The 18,870-nt window shown below is 41.8% G+C and overlaps 2 protein-coding genes across 5 annotated transcripts in view; both read right to left on the reverse strand.

Annotated features, from left to right (window-relative positions):
• LOC308281136 (extracellular serine/threonine protein kinase FAM20C-like) overlaps window positions 1-8,461 on the reverse strand; it is a 77,723-nt gene extending 69,262 nt beyond the window's left edge. For 2 of the 3 annotated variants that reach the window (XM_080721228.1, XM_080721230.1), the window contains exons 1-3: window positions 8,351-8,461; window positions 4,193-4,726; window positions 1,109-1,284 (exon numbers count right to left, since the gene is read on the reverse strand). In XM_080721228.1, coding sequence (XP_080577354.1) covers window positions 1,109-1,284; window positions 4,193-4,722 — 706 coding nt within the window. In that variant the 5' untranslated portion in view covers window positions 4,723-4,726; window positions 8,351-8,461. Of the gene's footprint in view, window positions 1-1,108; window positions 1,285-4,192; window positions 4,727-6,959; window positions 7,046-8,350 lie in introns of all 3 variants that reach the window. The other variant, XM_080721229.1, reaches the window with a different exon arrangement.
• A 5,163-nt stretch (window positions 8,462-13,624) lies between these two features.
• Window positions 13,625-18,048, reverse strand: LOC308281169 (dynein axonemal light chain 4). 2 transcript variants are annotated; one of them, XM_080721284.1, is made up of 4 exons: window positions 17,917-18,048; window positions 16,635-16,721; window positions 14,947-15,030; window positions 13,625-14,710 (listed from the first exon to the last, which is right to left on the reverse strand). In XM_080721284.1, the coding sequence occupies exons 2-4, from the start codon at window positions 16,704-16,706 to the stop codon at window positions 14,546-14,548; spliced, it is 321 nt and encodes a 106-aa protein (XP_080577410.1). In that variant the 5' UTR covers window positions 16,707-16,721; window positions 17,917-18,048; the 3' UTR covers window positions 13,625-14,545. The 2 variants fall into 2 exon arrangements, with proteins under 2 accessions (XP_080577410.1, XP_080577411.1); XM_080721285.1 differs by having other exon boundaries at window positions 17,921-18,040.
• Window positions 18,049-18,870: the final 822 nt, after the last annotated feature.

Here is an 18,870-nt window from a genome sequence, read left to right on the forward strand (position 1 = left end):
CCCTGCTGGTTAGTCAAGCTGGTGAGGGATCATCGTGTGCATGTCGCTGCAGCAGTAACCCTGCTGGTTAGTCAAGCTGGTGAGGGATCATCGTGTGCATGTCGCTGCAGCAGTAACCCTGCTGGTTAGTCGGGTGCCTGTTCAGCGTGGAGGGGAACTGGGGGAGATGGCGTGAACCTACTGTATATGCACATGTTTTACTCTCCCAGTGAAATGTCTCACTGTCAGCTGAAGGGTAATGGCTGGAGCTCTGTACATAACTGCAGAGAATGTTTGAACCAAAAACACACGTGAAGTGTTGTGTGTTTCCGGGTTCAAATCTGCTGCCGAGCCAATCAAATGAAGCTACATATCGTCGTTGTCGGGTAGAAACCTTGTATGTCCAAAACGTTTGTTTTGTATTTATTATTTTTAAAATGATTTAAACTAGTGAAAACAGCCAATCTACAAGCACACCGCGAGGCGTTGTGTGATTGTAGATTAGCTGTTTTCACTACTTTTGTGCAACGGCCTTGTGTGATGAAGCAGTGCTTTACTTTGCGAAAAAATGTACAAATTTGAAACTTGGAGATACAAGGTTTCTGCCCGACAGTGACAATATGGGAAAATGAACCGGAACAGGAAACTGGGAGTCTGGGACTAATAGTCAACAACCTCCTCAGGTCAACAGTTGGGGGAGGATTAGCAGAGACAGGGACCACAGTAGAGAGGCTTCCATGTGGATCTCGGACTTCAAGAGACTAAACTTTGATGTCAATAGGCTACTGTGACATCTGATCGGTAAAGTCATCTCCATATTTGAGCAATGTTTCAGCCCGATCCAGGATATTTCACTTCCTTGGCCTACTACAGCTGAGTAGTTAGATTTTCTTTGTGGGATTAAAGCCCAATACTTACAGACTCACACTCAGACTCCTAGACAGCTCGGCCCATTGGAGCCACGTTGTAAAAACAATATCAAAATTGTTACAAAATGTGGTGGTAATACTTTATACTCATTATTATTCCCTAACTTTCTTTAGCAGTACTGCAGAACGTAAATAGCCTGCTGGTACAGAAAGACAATGTAAACAATTGAGCTGAATCAGGGAAATGTGCATATACAGACCAGCGCTGACGATGCGGTGGGTTGATAACTGCTGGGTCAGTGCCTCCATGTTGGCGTCCCGGTGGGGATAAAGCTGCCAGCGGGAGATTCCCAGATGGAAGCGTAGCCAAGGCGGGTGAGTGTCACTGCTGCTGTTCCACTGGACGTTCTCGTAGTCATTCTCACCGGCACTCATCCTGGGAGAGCAAGGAGTCAGAGGTACAGTAAACAGTAGATAAAAACACTCACGATAATCGTATCGTGGAGATTTCATTTACAGTGAAATCGTTCTCCGTCATGCACTGGGATCAATTCACCTTTTATTTTCCTGAGCCTCATATCCGGTACTACACTTAAACCCTCTATATTGGTAAAACGGACCTGGAAATAATGTATTCTTTTTTTTTCACTCTCTACCGAATCTCTCTCTCTCAAAAAATTGCCGATCTACAAGCTCACAACGTGTCGTGTTGCGACACGTTGTGACCTTGTAGATCTGCTATTTTTTGGCAAATGTTCCGCCCCAGGATAATGGATGTTGGGTATATTTTGATTATCTCATTAATATCATAAATCGTAATTTTTTGGGTCACAATATTCGTGACATGAAATTTTCATATCGTCCCATACCTAGTACACAGTAAAATCCCTTACGGGTCCAGACGACTTGACACATTTGACTGGGTCAGACTCTGTTCAGAGGGTCCCTGGATTTGTGGGTCCGACCGAGGTCACCGGATCTGATTGGGGCGAGTGGACTTTGGTGGTCAGAAATACGTGGGTCCATTCCCAGGTCACCCTATTTGACCCGGGGCGAGTGTGTTTTGAGGCGAGCATTCTTGTATTCACGTACAGTACACATACTGCCCTACAAGGCCTAGGTACAGATGCTACGCAAATAATTAATCTGGTAAAATAGGCTTTAAAGTCGTTCCAATTGGCCAGCCAAACATATATGAGAGATAATGCACTAATCAGTTATCTGTTCCTGAAGTAATAGATTATCCCCAAAATCATGAAGGCTAATTTGACCTTTGAGACAAATAAATAAGTCAATCTGTTACAAAAACACGGTTACTGCAAGTTGTTTTTATAGGGCAGCATATAATAGATTGGTTAAAATTGTGTTTTATCCATTCAAATGTGTTCCGGATTGCAGCTTTAACACTAGCCAACCATGAACAGGGTAAGTGGTCAAATAAATAGAGTTCCAGGGAAAAACTGTTAAGTGTTACAAAGGAACTACCAGAGCAGCAGTGAACCAGCTGGTATACATAAATCATAGATTTTACCCCCTAGCCACGTTGGCTGTTGGCTAGATTGAATATCCTTCACTTTCCAACAAAACAATGAAAACAGATCTCAGCCAATGCCCTCTCCTCTAATCAAACATGAGAAAATGAGAGAGAGGTGGATCATGCATGATATGAATGACAATGAGTCAGTTGAACGCCCACTGAACATACAGTAACACATGCATGTAGCCATGTACTGTATTTCTGTTGCTGGTTATTGTATTAGGGCATTCACCAAATATTCGAATATCAAAGTCACTATTCGACGTTGTTCACCGAAGTCGAATATTCGCTTATTTTTATGTTTTTATTGTTTTCTCTTTAAAAATATATAGAGTTTATAAAGCTTGGCTAGATAGGGAAGGCATAAGAAGTTAAGTTCTCAAACCTTTTTAGGCAGTGACCCCCAAAATAAACATATTTGAACTGGGGACCCCCACCCTGACAAGCACTTGGAATTGTAGGTATTACATTTAATGTGACTCGGTTCCGCCGATCTGCATGCTCACAACGCCTCGCGTTGCGAGGCGTTGTGAGCATGCAGATCTGCTATTTTCACAATGTTCGCCTCTTGCTTACTTACAGTTTGGCCAGTCCTGTCGAATATTCGAATACTCTGAGGTCGAATAATTTGAATACTAAAAATCACTATTCGTGAATGCTCTGTATTGTAGCAGATATGAAAAGCTATCTCTCTCTCCCTCATTAGTGTAGTTGCCATATGGCAATCACAGTATAGTAATTCTAGTGTACTTTCTCTCTTTCTCTATGCCTTCCCCTCGCTCTATCTCTCTCTCACTCTCTCTAGGGTTGTCACGATTATGACATTTTACATGACGATTAATTGTCACTCATATAACTGCGATTAACGATTTAATTGTGTCTTTGTCGTTGACAGTTACATTACTGTTTGGCTTTCAGGCTTTGAAGTTGCACCCGGCAATTATGACACATAACCTAAATATGCAAAGAAATAACTGACATATTTGACAACTTTATACTTAAAAAACAACATTGATAGTGGAAATAGCCAATCTGCTATTTCCACTACTTTTTGAAAGTGTTTGAAACTACAGTATATTAACATTTCTCAACATGGAAACGATTATGACGATTATGCAAAATAATTCCGATTACCTCAAATAATTGCGATTAGACGAGTATGTAATAATTGTGACAGCCCTAACTCTCTCATACGCGTGTATCAAAACAACATCCCGGTTCCAACAATGGAACAAGAAAAATCGCTTGTTTTCGGTGGAGATGACGGAGGCACGCCGGCATTATATTATAAACACAATCTGATCTAGCTATAACAACAATCATGACATAGGCTATTAATTATAATCACTAATTCACTATGAAGTGTCTTTAATTATAATTAAAGTAAAAATATCCTAGTCAAATAACAAGGACAAATTGTTCTGCCCACAACCTTATCAAACCAAAATGCCTAAACTACTGTAAATGTAGGTCCATTATAACTATGATAATGTTTCTTGTAAGTCCCAATTATTAAGTAGAATACTTGACCTTATAAATATAGAATGTTTATAATGTGTTTTGATTATTTCTTGTGTTATATGTTATCAAACATCGCATGTAGGCCTATTATATTAACTATAACCTATACACGAGTGAACTCTCGGAACCTCCGCGCGGTCCAGGCGAACACAACGGATCGCTCCGGTTCAGCCAATCACAAGCTTCCACTGCTGGAAGCGAGATGTTGTTTTGATACACGCCTCTCATACACACACGCTCGTGCACGCACGCACCCTTCTGCATCTTTGCAGGAGCACGCACTCACCACATTTGCGAGCTCTTCTCGCTAGGTTTGACTTTCGGTTTGACCCTCAGGAGCCAATCGTCCTCGGGTATGGGCAGGGTGGGCATATTATACAGCGGGTGGCTGAAGAGGGCCTCCAGCTTCGATACCCCAGGTGGCATGTGGGACGTGGCGCGGCCTCCTTCTGCGGCCGAAATGTTAAGTGAAACACCTTCCGTCTCTTTCGGAGCGACACCCTTGACCGGTGGATCTTCAAAGGCGGCCTTGGCGGCCAATTTGTGCGGAGCGGATCTTGAGTGACCTTTGGCAACCTCATTAGCCAACGCCATGTGGTCGGTATCGGTGGGTGTCTTGACGAGGGTACCGGCTCCCACCAAGCTGTAGTTAGCGCGGTCCAAGGCCCGCTGTAACCTGGGTAACGGCGAGGAGGAGGAGGGACTGCAGGGCTGCTGAGAGACAGAGAGCAGCACCAAGGAGAGGTGGAGGCAGACAGTAACCACTGCCAAGGACAGACAGATTGTCCTGGAGCGCCGACGCATACACCACCACATCCCACTGAGAGAGAGAGAGACAGACAGACAGACAGACAGACAGACAGACAGACAGAGGGGGAGAGAGAGATGAAAATAAATAGACAGACATACAGACATGCAGAGAGGGGGAGAGAGATGGAAATAAACAGACAGACAGACAGACAGACAGACAGACAAACAGACAGAGAGGGATAGAGGGTGAGGGCTTTATTAAACCACTGAAAAAATATATAAAAACCCAGAAAAAGAACACAATAGTAGTGAAAATAAGAGGCAAAATATAACTAAAACCTAAACTGAAATTAAATAAAACAAAACTTTATCACCTCTATCAAATCCCGGCGACCTTCACTTTTATGACCGGTGTCTGCCCACATATTTGGAATCGCACTTCTGACATTTAAAACGAAGCGAGTTTCTCCTGTGTATACACTCGGTGGAATTTGCGCTCGACTCAACAAAGTCAAGAGTTAACAAATTAGACAGAAAATGCCAACAAGAATCCCAAGACAGATATGAGAGAGAGAGAGAGAGAGAGGGAGGGAGAGAGAGAGAGAGAGAGACCCAAATGCCATGTGCTCAATGAAAGAACCTCCAGTTTTGACTGCAATAGCATTGCCAAAGTCCAAGTTAAGTTGATTGCATTCCAAGCTATGTCTCCTTAAGATGGAAGACTGACAAGAAATGCTGGCTTGACTAATAGGTTGAACAGAGAAATAGCTGCTGAATACAGAAAATAGCTTTACTTTGGCCAAGCTGGCGACCTGAATCTCAACGTGAAAACAAGGGCCAGGAACTGGGGTCATCACCATGTCCGTACATGAACAAACATGTCAGTGGAAAGACTTGGTCTTGTCTGTGGCAAATTTTAGATTTTCTTTTTTTCACACCATTATAACGTTCTTATTTTTATCATAAGCCATAATACGGAATGTCTCCAGGTTTTCTGAAAGATGTGTAGGCTACTATAACACTGATTTACTACAACACTATGACATATCAGGGGCCCATTGGTACTAGTGATTCTCAAATGCTTTATTTGCAAGGACCCCCTTAACGCTGAGAGTGTTCAAATGGAACCAAATGGACCCACAAGGACCCTTGCGGGTCCATTGGTTCCATTTGAAAACTCTCAGAGCTACAGACCTGTTATGGTCATTCGGGGCTAGCTCTTTATGTGTCAGACAGAATCGGAGAATTGCTGGGTTTAAAGTCAGCATGGGCAGAGAAAGGGCTAGAATAAGTGCCACAACGGGATGCTAATCCAGAGCTAGACCAAGCCCATATAGAGCTATCCAGAGACGGCAGGGGATAATGAGCCAACGTGACATTTGATTCTGAAGGTACATTATGGCCATGCTGTTGAAGAAATACAGCATAAGGCAGCAACCAATAGAATCTAAAATGTCAAATCATTTCTTTAGCTGGTATAGTTTCTTTGAGATCACGAAAATCACTACACAGTATGTCTACACTCATGTCATCAACATGGATCAGGAAGATTTTGGCAAAACACATTTTTGCCCTATTTGTGGAGATAAGTGACCTACGGTCGCTTCTCTCCCGATTAGGGAGCCTTACTGGTTAATTTACCTTATTTATTGGCAAGTTCTTGCTTATTCTGCTTATTCTACTTCATGCTTGTAAGTTTCTGTTGGATAAGAGTGTCTGCTAAATGCTTAAATTGTAAATTGAAATCTAATATCCACCGGGTTACACTATAACATTCAACCACTCGAACCCTAGCATCACTATTATAAGTGATGCTAGCAGATCTATAAGATCACACTGCGTCACATGCTCACGTTAGGACAATCTACAAGATGTTTAATACATATAGTATGCATTAAACATAAACTGTATACACATTACATTATGTATACAGGGGGTTAAAGGAGAAGTACATTAAACACAGACATCAGTAGTCAAGTAGTCCTCTGCTGCTAGTGGCCAGACTAGACTATGGTTTTAAACATAGATAGGGGGGAGCTTGTAGCCTCGTAAACCAGACTCTCATTGAATTCAAATCAGAAGGCAGGAGGAGTCTAGTTTACTAGGCTATAGGGAGCTTGTGTCATAGTGAAAAATAAAACAGCATGAAAGTGACATATTGACTCTATAATATTCAGAACAACTCATAGGGCCAAGGATCGACACTCTCATGTCAACGTTTCTCTCAAGATAAACAAGCCCCTATGATAACAGGGAGTTATCAGATAGACGACACTCGCATACAAACAACTAGACAAGCGCACCCCTCAGAGTGCAGATTTCCACCAGGCCAGGTTTTCTACCCAGGGTTGAGCCAGTCAAGTGGCGGAGCCCTCAGGTCAGGAGGAAGCTGTGTGATGAAATTGAGTTTGTGCGACAGATGGTGCAAACGTTCACGTTTGTGGCACCCCAACAGGCAGAAGGGAAAGCTGTTTTGGAGGTGCGCTCTATAGAGCCCTCAACGTGCAATTCCAATTTGGGTATGATTAGATGTTGTGCTCATGATATATGGCGTTTTTTAATAAGAGGCATAATAGGCATAAGACTAGACAATATTCCAGAAAAGAAAAGATCAAATGTCTCTGTGAAACCCCTCTCAATAGAGACAAGAGAGGCCAGGCTCTGCTCATTCAATAACCAGGGAGGTTTAGACACAACCTTACTTCTTAATTACACTTGAAAACACAAGGAAATAATAACAACTTGTTTTGTTCAAAATGAGCAATACATCCTGGGTTTGCACGTGTGTGTGTGTGTGTGTGTGTGTGTGTGTGTGTGTGTGTGTGTGTGTGTGTGTGTGTGTGTGTGTGTGCGCGAGCGTGTGCGCATGTGGGTGTACTGTGCATGCCTTTTTTTTTAAATACACAAGAACAGCAGCAAAATGTGCATATTGTTATACCACAGTGAAGGAAGAGAGAGAAAGGTGGGGAGAGAAACAGAGAAGAGCAGATGGATGGGTGAAGAAAAGAGCAAAGAAATGATACAGAGGGACTAGAGAGGCAGAGAGTTAAGGCCCTAGAGACATTAAGACAATGTCATGAATAATGATACAACCCATCATCATCTAAACTAAAGCTTATAATGTACATCAAGGGTCGTCAATAGGGGGTCCGGGACCCCTAGGGGGTCCTCAGAGTTACAACAGGGGGCCCTCCAAATCTCTGTGTGATATAAACTTTTTTCTCCTTTTTTATTATTAACCACTTGAACTCTTGTGTCCTTATTCTGAGAACTTTAGCCAAAAATAGCAGATCTACAAGCTCTTTTTGGCAAAGAGGTTTGGTGTAGAGGGGAAAAAGAGCAGACTAAGTACAGACTGAAAGGTCAACTTTATTAGGTATTGACAGTTCAAGTGGTTAAATATCTGAAAACACAAATTGACATGAATTCAAAATACACTGATGATTGTCAAACAATGAAACTATATATGGAATCTATGAAAAGGTTGTGGGGGTCCCTGCTTCATCTCTCTCTCAACTAAGGGGTCCTTGGCCTGAAAACGCTGAAGATCCCCGATGTACAATGTTCTTCTCTCCTCCTGTCATTCAATCACGCGCGCCATTCATCAGACAAAGCTACTCAAGCACGGAGACAAAAGGCAACCGGATCGTCGGTCACTGAAAATGAACAAAGGCACACATATCCATTTACAAACCTGTCTGTTGAATGCCCGACCGCGCTGTTATATCCGTCACTCTCCTCTCATTTCCCCGTGAAACAAGACACTGCTCCAGTCCTCCATTCACTCTTTATTCATGTTTTGCACTTTTCCAGGCTCCAACGGGGTGAGGTGCCAGGTTACGGTGATCTGGGTGGCACCGTGTGGGCACACAGATCAATGCGTTTGCTCATCCCTGCCAAAAGTACCTTGGTCTATGTGTCCACTCGTCTGTGCCACCATTCTCATGCACGTTGGTGGAGAACAGTTACACAACCACTATTGACTATCCAGCCGGGGTGGTTGTACCGTGTCGGGGGAAGAATACGCACACCTGTTCAGGGTGGGAAAAAGGGGAAAGCAGTGTTGTGTCACATGGCTCCTGGTTATCAAAGGAGGCAGGCGTGCAACAGTTAATCAGACTAATCGATTTAATGATGATTGTACACAATAATTGAAATACAGAAAATAGCAGATATACAGTACAGCAGTGTTTCTCAACCTTTTTTCTGCATGGGCACACTTTTCATGTCCCAAGAATCCATGCGCACACCAACATAATACGGGGGTGTAAATATCGTCACTGTCGGGAAGAAACCTTGTATCTCCCAAGTTTCAAATTTGTACGTTTCTTCGCAAAGTAAAGCCCTGCTTCATCATACAAGGCTGTCGCACAACAGTAGTGAAAACAGCAGATCTACAAGCACACAACGCCTCGCACCGCGAGGCGTTGTGTGCTTGTAGATCGGCTGTTTTCACTAGTTTATTTATTCATTTTTAAAATGATAAATAAAATACTGGCTCTCAAACAGTTTCAAGGGGCACACTTGACCCTTCTCAGGGGCACACCAAAGGTCCCCAGGCACAGTGGTTGAGAAACACTGCAGTACAGTACAAGCTCAGAATGCCTTGCAATGTGGTTAACCAGACAAATCGATTTAGTCCACTATCTAAAAACAATTATTTAAATACGAATAATTTATATACTTTATACTTTTTTTTATTATCCAAAAACATATTTGAGCAATCGAAAATGTAATCGATAAAATAATCACATAGGAGGAAATAATCAATAGTTGGGACCCCTGAAAGGGTGTCATCGTAGCAAGTGTTGCAATTTTCTTTTCTTTTTGTTTACCCTGACATCCAAGCATGCCAAGCAAATCGGCTTGATTAAAAAGGTTAGGCTTCATTTAGTTTACCATGAATGGTATGTATCACCCAGGGAACGTTGTTACTGTAGCTGCAAGCTAATAGTGCTCCCTTGGTGATACACACAGTATGTGGTTTAGGAATCCGAGTTTTGCTCCAAGTCATATTTCATCATACAATTTGTTCCAAAGTTTTGTTTTATCAATGGATCTAAGAGTCTAGTTAGACAGAGAAAGTGATACACAGAGGGTCTGACATGAGGAGCATAGAGACAACCAATGTGTGCATGCTATTTGGACAGGAATGTGCAAATAGAGTTTGCACACAATAGTTGGGCTGCAGTCTCTAATCTGACAGTGGGAGATACTGCTCTTTCATATTCTGTGTGCATTAATGTTCAGACTCTCAGAAATGCTCCAGAGGCTCCATGGAGATTCTCTAAGGATGCACAGTGTATGTCTCTCTCTGGGGTAGGAGTATTTTATTGCGACCGTAGGTCGCACTTACTACAGAAAGCTGCTCGAGGTGTCCGTCCGTCAGTCAGTCAGTCAGTCAGTCAGTCAGTCAGTCACTCCGTCACTCCGTCACACACGTCACACTTTTGCCCTGCTCATATCTCCGCAACCGTTGCCCCGATCCATGCCAGATTTTGCACACACACTCCTTACCTGCCAAACTACAACCTCCAAGGACCCCCGGAGCTCCAGGGACCCCCAGCTCCCTCGGGGACCCCCAAGTGTAAAAAATGAGCACATGTGCAAAAATTACCAAATGACCACCCCAACGGAGCTGCTCACGGGGAATTCCTGGGGACCACCCACTCCTGCTGCTCCAGAACGGATGCAAAAGTGGTGGCGCCCCCAGTGGAGGACCCCCTGCCACTGCAGCTCACATAAAATGCCGTAACTCGGGCTAGGAGCGTCCGGGAGAGCCGGGGCCAGTACCTATTCGTCCGCCAAGGCAACGCGGACACCCCACCCCTCATTTCTCACATGGCCCTCTTCTAGCGCCACCTACAGGCCGAATTTTAAAACACATTTTTGGCCACTGCTCCTACAGTTTTGACCCTCCAATCACGAAAATCACTACACAGTATGTCTACACTCATGTCATCAACATGGATCAGGAAGTTTTTGGAATAAAAAATGTTTGCCCTATTTGTGGAGATAAGTGACCTACGGTCGCTTATCTCCCGATTAGGGAGTCTTACTGGTTTGTTGTGTGTGTGTGTGTGTGCATGTGTGTGTTGTGTGTGGGTGCGTGCGTGCATGTGTGTGTGTTGTGCGTGCGTGCGTGCGTGCGTGCATGCGTGTGTGCGTGCGTGCGTGCTGGGCAGAAGTAGTCTAGCTTTACTTCTAAATTTGATAGTTCATTATTTTGCATGCACCCAGTTGACATAATAGACTTGCATGCCCACACACTCCTTTATTTTGAATATTATTAGAGATAATAATGCATCTCTAGCCACCACAGTTGGCAACTGTCAAACCAGACTTACACAACACATAAACACACACACACTCTTGTACTGCTACACTTGTGAGGACTTTCAGCTGATTTCCAGTGACTCCATTCATTCTCCTCGAACCCTAACCATCAACACTACAGTATATACATGCCAATCTTAATCTAAATCCTTAAATCCTAAATCGTTTTCTGAAAAAACTGTGTTTCTGTATCAGTGGATAAAACATCTTCCCTTACACACATATGCACACACCCACACGCATGCACACACAAGCATGCACGCACACAAAGAGATAACTATTGACACCCTCATATTAATGTTGGAATGAGTTGCATCTTTCCTCTATAAATGCCACAATGCCAATGACACGTTAAAGGAGTAGTTCACCCCCTGAAATGACTTTTTTTCCATTGATTACTAATGCTATGGAGACTTGAGTTCGATAATATTTTTTGGTATTTTTTGGTCAAAGACAATAATTTGATTTCAATAAATGTACACCCATTGATTCCGGATGGGGACCCAAATTCATTTGGGTCTGGAATCAATGGGGGTACATTTACTATAATATTATTTTTGTCTTAGGAATGCAACAATTACAAATAAATATTATTGGACTCAAGTCTCCATGACATGAGTAATCAATAGAAATAAAGTCACTACTCCTTTAAGCCCCAATTCTCCTGTAGTACACTTCTTTGCTCTTGCGGAGATTGAATGACATTTTTGCCACAATATTGATTATCAGCTATCCGGTTCTCTCACACACACATATACTCGGGCCAAAACAATTTCTGCCACAGGGTGCAGTGGACAGGTTGCTAAGATACCACACTAAGCTTTAATAGGCCAACATGGAGTGTGGTCTCGAAGTGGTATAAAACTATAAAATGACATGGGACAACCCAAACCATGAACACTTTGTGGCTATATTCAGTATTTCAGTGTTGATATTACGCCTGAACATAAACTTCCAAGTGTGTCTCTTTGTATGAATATTTTATGACATTGGGGAGAGTAAGAGATATATAAAGAGCATCTGAGGTGAATTATAGATGACATCAAACGGAGGGCTGGCCTGAATTTACAGACTGACTGAAAAACTGCGGATGGCTGTCAGTGGATTGGCAGAGAAATTGCATCAGCTCTTCTTCCCATGACGTAGATAGATGGATATAGGCCCATTAAAAGCTCTGATCCCTCAAAGACTTAGAGGGATCTGGAGACAACAGAGTGGCAGTGAAACTGTGAAAAACTATGTAACTCAGTATTGCGGAGGTGGACATGTCTTGCACAATGCGCTTCATGTTCAATTTCATGTTCATTCATATTCATGAAAACATTGAGGCAGGTGGAACCAGAGGGGGAAAGTGCTGCCTGTGTAAACAAGAATATCTCTGGGCTGTTTGTTTGTTTATTGCCATAGTGCACAGTCAGACTGACCCCAAACGGTGTTGTGATGTTTCAGTAAACATGGTCGGGTAGAAGTTCTCTTGTCTGATATTGTCTCATACATTGTTTGTCACCAAAACATTACCTTCCTATTGGTAGTCCTACAGCACGTCAAACTCAAGTTTCAAGTTTGTAGCACTAGCAAACCCTGTGCTGCTGAGATTTCAGTAAAGATAGGAAACCTGAAAAGACATACAGTGCAGGTATATTGGTTCCCCCCTGTCTGACTTTCCTGTATTTGGAAAAGAACAAAATGCCTAATAACATTTCTCAACATTTTGTGTATTTTCTTTATAATCCAATCTACCTGCCTTTTGCTGCATGGGAAAGAAAGCTGCCAATTAGCTTTTTTGTCCTTTCAGTGTAACACTGACCTTACAAACACAACATTTGAAGGGGCATATACTTCATACTGTACATTAGAAAACTACTCCATTATGCCCTTATCTTCCAACTTTGATTCCAGTAGCTTTTATCCTTATGGGGGACACATGTGACTTCTTTGTAAAGTCCAAATGAATGCTATAGAATAAATATTACATATGTCTGTGTCTGTCTCCAGAAACATCAACAACTGCTCTATATCTACCCAAGACGGATTTTAAACTCTTCAATGAGGCCAGTCTATTATTAGACTGCTGCATAAAAATGAAGGGTGACCTAATTTGAAACAAAAGTTAGCCTCCCTCCAACCAGGCTAAACACAAGACATGTACTGTAGCAACCATTTTACAAATGTATTTTTGAGTAGGTAAAGATTATAGATTTATCATTATTTATATCACTGATAGAGTACTTATATTGTGTGGTCTTCAAAGCTGGTCATACTGGGCTATCTGTGGTGCAGAGCTAGGTAGTTGAAATGCCTTGGTTATTTTATATTGTAGCTCATTCTCTGTGGGAATAACATTATTATTTAATCTGACATCTATTCACAAATAATGTTATTTCAGTGTTTATATCATATCCTCAATTCAGCACATCTCTAAATAAACAAGTTATATAAAATAGGTCATTAAAGTATGTCTAAACACTCAACACTGTCACAAATAGGTATTTATCTCAATTATTTTCTCTGACTGCCCAAAGACTAATCATGTGAGAATGACAGAGAGAGCACTTTTGGATTACAATTCAGATTTTTATTGTACAATCAGGTCAGTTCACACACACACACACACACACATAGGTCCGTTCTACTGAATAGTGAAAATTGGCATCAACATAAAAACCTATCACACTGCTAAAACCACCCAGCAGGGAGATATTGGCGTGGTAATACAAACAGAGTAATACAAACACCTTTTCAGGGAGAAAAAGTGAATCTGGTTTAGTGGTATTTGGCTGCCAAGTGTCAGAGCCCTTCAGTATAACAAGAAGTCTTGGGTGTTAAAAACACTTTTTTTCCTTTCTTTTTTACAAGTTGCATAAAAATTATTTACATATATAAAATATAAAAAAAACTTAACTGAAAGACAAATCAAGTGCTCGGAAAGGCGAGGAGAAAGCGAGAGGCACAAATGAGAAAACAAATAGAGATGGAGCTTGAAGAAAACAAATAGCAGGACATTTTGCTGTTGCAAAGAAAATGTGGTCAGACTGCAGTATGGTGAATAGTGCAATCTTTTTCAAAAAACAGTGTTTGTCCAGCATACACATCATCTAGCACACACACACATACGTACAGTCGCAGTCCTTGAAGAGAAATTAGGGGAAATGGATATTGGAGACCCTGGCTGGCTGAATTATTCTAAAAAGGCGAGTTTGTGCCAACATGTGTGTGTGTAGCCTACTCAGAAACAAAGAAAGAATGAGACATTGAGGACAGAAAAAGGGGTGAGAAAGAAGAGAGTGGTATTTTTTTAACCATCAGCCAAAATGGCCCTCCAAATTCACCAGCCACTTGTTACCATTTTAACAATATGAAACAATAGAGGACGGGCAAGATATAGTTGGTTCCCTGTCAAAGTGGTTCAGAGTTCACAAACATACTATCCACAGAAACAAATTAAGAAGGTGATGTTGATATCCCATCCCGGTGACAGACGAGAGCGAGAGAGAGAGAGAGAGAGAGAGAGAGAGAGAGAGAGAGGCAAGAAGGGCAAGGAGTGCTAGGAGTGCTAGGAGCACTTCCACACGCATACAGCCAGGCTCCCTCCAAAGAACATATAGAGGAGATTCTTCACCTCATGAGTGACCTCAAAGCCAAAGCCCTCACCGATCACCACATGCCACGAGCTGCCAAACTTCTTATCCATAGACTCTTTGATCATCTTAGCTGCACTCTGAAAAACGGAGAGATGGACAGAGACAGGGGGGATAGCGAAAAGAGAGAGAGACAGGTCGATAAGCCTATTTCAAACATACTTCATCGCACGTCAGAAATAGACGCTATTTCCGTTTGCGCGACTCCATTGTGTGATGGAGCTTAAGTCAAGAGAAAAAGATAAAGACAGTTGCTATGGACAAGGATCCTACACTCACACATTTTCTAAATCAATAGTGTCTTAAAAATACACACCTCATTGTTGGTGGCGAACTTCTCGCAGGCTGTGACGCACAGTTCCATGGTCTCCACTCTCATTTCTTCTGGCATGTCTGTGTGCTAAAGTCATGAAAAGAATGGTGTAAATCATCATGTCGTTGTCTTTTTGTTCTCTGTCACAATATACTTAGAAAGCAGGCGTGTTTAGTTGTGTGATCAGCAATTATGTATCATTATTTGCATTTGATTTATTAATGACTGTGTTTATAATGATACACAGTACAATTCTCAGTGTTAAAGGGATATTTATTAACACTATTAACTCTTCTGGGGTAATTTTAACGTCCAGGTTGTGAACTTCAAACTTATATATTTTTTTTCACGCGCAACACAAGTGCGCACATAGACATTAACCCATTTAGGCCTACAATTATTGAATGCTTTAACCAGTGAAAAATAGCAGATATACACTGCGAGCTTGTAGATCTGCTATTTTTGGAAAAAGTCGTGAAAATGTGTGCAAATCTTTGAATATATGTATTTTTAAAGCGAACGTTTGTAACTCAAATGTTGCTTCTGGGGGGGGGGGGTTCCCTGGAACTAAATATTTTGAGATGGGGGTCCGTGGCCAAATACATATCATTTTGGGGGTCCTTCACATGAAAAGGTTTGAGAACCACTGACACTAGTAGTCTCTCAAGAACAGGCTAACTGAGCTCCATTTAAGTGAAAATGACCTTTTCTTTGACGATGGCTGGCCAGATTGCTGACATAGAAACATAGGGTTTTTCAAAAAACCTTAGAAGGATTCAAAAGACACTTATAGAATCGGGTCAAAATTCTAATTTTCACAATTTTTAAAAAATAGCAGATCTACAAGCTCGCAGCGCGGCACTCGGTGCCGCGCTGTGAGCTTGTATATCTGCTATTTTTCAATAGTTAAAGCAGTCAATAATCCTAGGCCTAAATGGGTTAAAACCTGGGAGCTGAGCAGTTGGGGTACTGCCGGTCCAGGGAGTCGAACCGGGAACCTTCCGTAAAAGTGCGTTCCTCTAATTTTTAGGCCACGCTTCAAAGCCTGGGCAACAAACTTTGAGCGTTTTGTGTCAAGATGTAGGCCAAGATGTAGGCCACGCTTCAGAGCCCGGACATTTTTTATTATTTCTTTCCCCCTTTTTTCCTTTTCGATAAATAAAAACTTTTGCGCACCTAGATTACTTTAAAAAAAAAAAGCAGCTTAAAAGCAGGCGTGAGGTAAAACAGTTAACAACATCAACACAAGTTATCTGCACACTGCCCGCTTGCATGGTACATGAAAATGTATTGGCAACGTTTCGGTCACACACAAGCTTTCCCATTTTCGAAAAAAGAAAGAAAAGGGTTGAAGAAACACAGCCCCCTCATGCATTATTAGGACGATATCGGTCACCCGAACCAGAGGTTGATAATCATGGAGTTTGAACATTGGGTTCATAATCAAAGGGGGCATGTCTGATCAAATTAATATCAAATAAAATATATCCAAATATTGAATCAAACAACGTAGACACTCTTGGGCTGAGTGCACAGAAAATTCAGATTAAATGTTAAAATGACCCCAGAAGTGTTTTTTATCATGAAATACCCCTTTATAATCCATGTGTAACTCAGAGAGTCTCAGTCAGGATTTGTCTGTGTATTTGTGTAATATGACCCCTGGCTCCTATTCCTGTCCCACATCGTACCCTGATAAGAGGGAAGTTATGAAGTCTCTTGTAGTCGGCCTCTTCCTTCTTCACCTCTCCTGTCTCAGCCATTCCTCCTCCAAGGTCCTGGAAAGACAATGTAGATAAATAAACCTTGTTGATTCCATGAAGGTGCCAATACAACAGTGTTTTTTTAAAGTGGGGTCCGGGGGGACCCACGGGTCCTTGAGGGGCTTCCAAGGGGTCCCTAGCAAATGAGGAACTGTAGAACCACTTAAGCCCCACAACGCGATGTGAAGCTACAAGCTGCCGCATTAAAATTACGTTTCAATGTGAATGTGGCCACACCCACCATTTCATTAAGTATGCCTGGTTGTCAGTTTGATGGTGACCCAGCTGAAGTTAGCCACACCTACAGTGTTACTATCTGTGTATTTCAAATGGGCCTTTTGACTCAAGAGGCTTTCAGGAAGAAACCAAAAATACACAGGGAAGACACATTTGCATATTATTATAACCACACCTGGGCGTCTATTAGAGTAACGTTGACTCCATAGACACATACAAAACAGAAAAAGTACAAAACTATGGCACCACCTCTTTAAGACCCTGCAGCAGCTGGTGCTTAGGTACCGTGAGAGGTGCATAAGGCAGAGATGCCCTGCAGGTTCCTACATCTGCCTGTCAAAGAACTGGGGTCCCTCCCTGGCACCAAATCTGTCAAAATGGGGGTCTACGCCTATCGGCCGTAGCTGTATGATAAGTTAGGGTCCTTGACATGAGAAAGTGTTTGAAATGTTTGAGAACCACTAGCAGCACAGCAGAAGGCATGAAACAGGACATAATTAAAATAAGAAAGAATAGAGAAGGGGGAGTCTGGCTTGATGACAATGTGTGACATATCAGGAGAGTAAAGTTTAAGGCTGCCAGAGATAACATAATATGGACGGTGTAAAGTATAATAGCAGACATGAACATAGGTTTATTGCATTGCTGGCATGTTAATGTTGCATATCAGGGTGATGTCATGTCTACTATGACGCAAAACAAGGCACATCTCCACAAACATTATCAGGCTAGCGTTAGCAATTAGCTCATGTTACCAAGCTGCAAAGTGCCCAGTTTACTAGACGAGGCCACATATCGCCCGTTTACACTGCTCTGTTGCCTTTATCGACAGTCCGCTTGCTTTGCACATGCTAGCGTTACATTAAAGTTATCAGTTCACTGTAACTAGTTAGCATGTAGCTAATTAGGTTAGCTAGCAACCAGCCAACACAGCCGGTGTATGTGTTCTGTTCACACTGTAATGTGTTCCTACCTGCCTGCGGAGGAATGTGGAGCAGAGCTTGAAGTTGTCTTTGTAATTACGACCTTGTTAGCAACATAGTATGTTCACAGTATGTTCTGCAAAAAAACGACATTTATTCCAGCCTCGGTGCCCCGGTTGTCAAGGAGACATTTTTAACTGTCAACAAATGGAATGCCCCCGAAGAGGAAGTCCCGCCCTCTATGACGTAAGCCTCGTCTTCATTGGTTCATAGTCTGTCATTCCACCGACGAGTGCCCCCCGCCCCCCGCCACCAAAACACCAGTGCACAAAATAGTTTATAAAAACGTAAATCTCAACGGGTAAGTAAATAATATTCACAGATAGGCCTATTGAACATGATTTTATTTATGTGTTTCTTCTCTTTTTGTGTTTCTTTTCTTTTCTTTTCTTTTCTTTTCTTTTCTTTTCTTTTCTTTTCTTTCATTTTCTTTTATTTCCTTAAAGGTTTTATTTGCTTTGTTGAAGCATCATTTGATTGACACAATTACAAAATAAAATACATCTTTTGTATATTGACAGTTGACACAATATAGAGAACAAATGTATTTCTTTTCTATTCTATTTTGTCCATCAAATGATGCTTCAACAAAGCAAGTAAAACCTTTAGGCCTAACTACAATCATCCCTTTAACACAATCTAACACACTACATTAAAACAGCTGAATAGAATCCCCAGTTTGATCTCAAATTAATTTTAATGCATAGGCCTACAGATAAACATTGCTGGTCAATCACTGTTTACATAAACATAGTAGGCTAAGGCTACACACAAATAAACAACACATACTGTAGTACATGCACATACAGTACGCACATAAGCACATACTAAATAAACATATACCTATGCTAGTCCTTATAGACATAAAAACACAGGTACAAACATAAACACATAGACCTACATGTACAACCACATATACAGTACAGAAAACACATACCTTAGGA

Source organism: Nannobrachium achirus, assembly GCF_963921795.1.
Source record: "Nannobrachium achirus genome assembly, chromosome: 3".
In the NCBI taxonomy this organism is placed as follows: Eukaryota; Metazoa; Chordata; class Actinopteri; order Myctophiformes; family Myctophidae; genus Nannobrachium; species Nannobrachium achirus.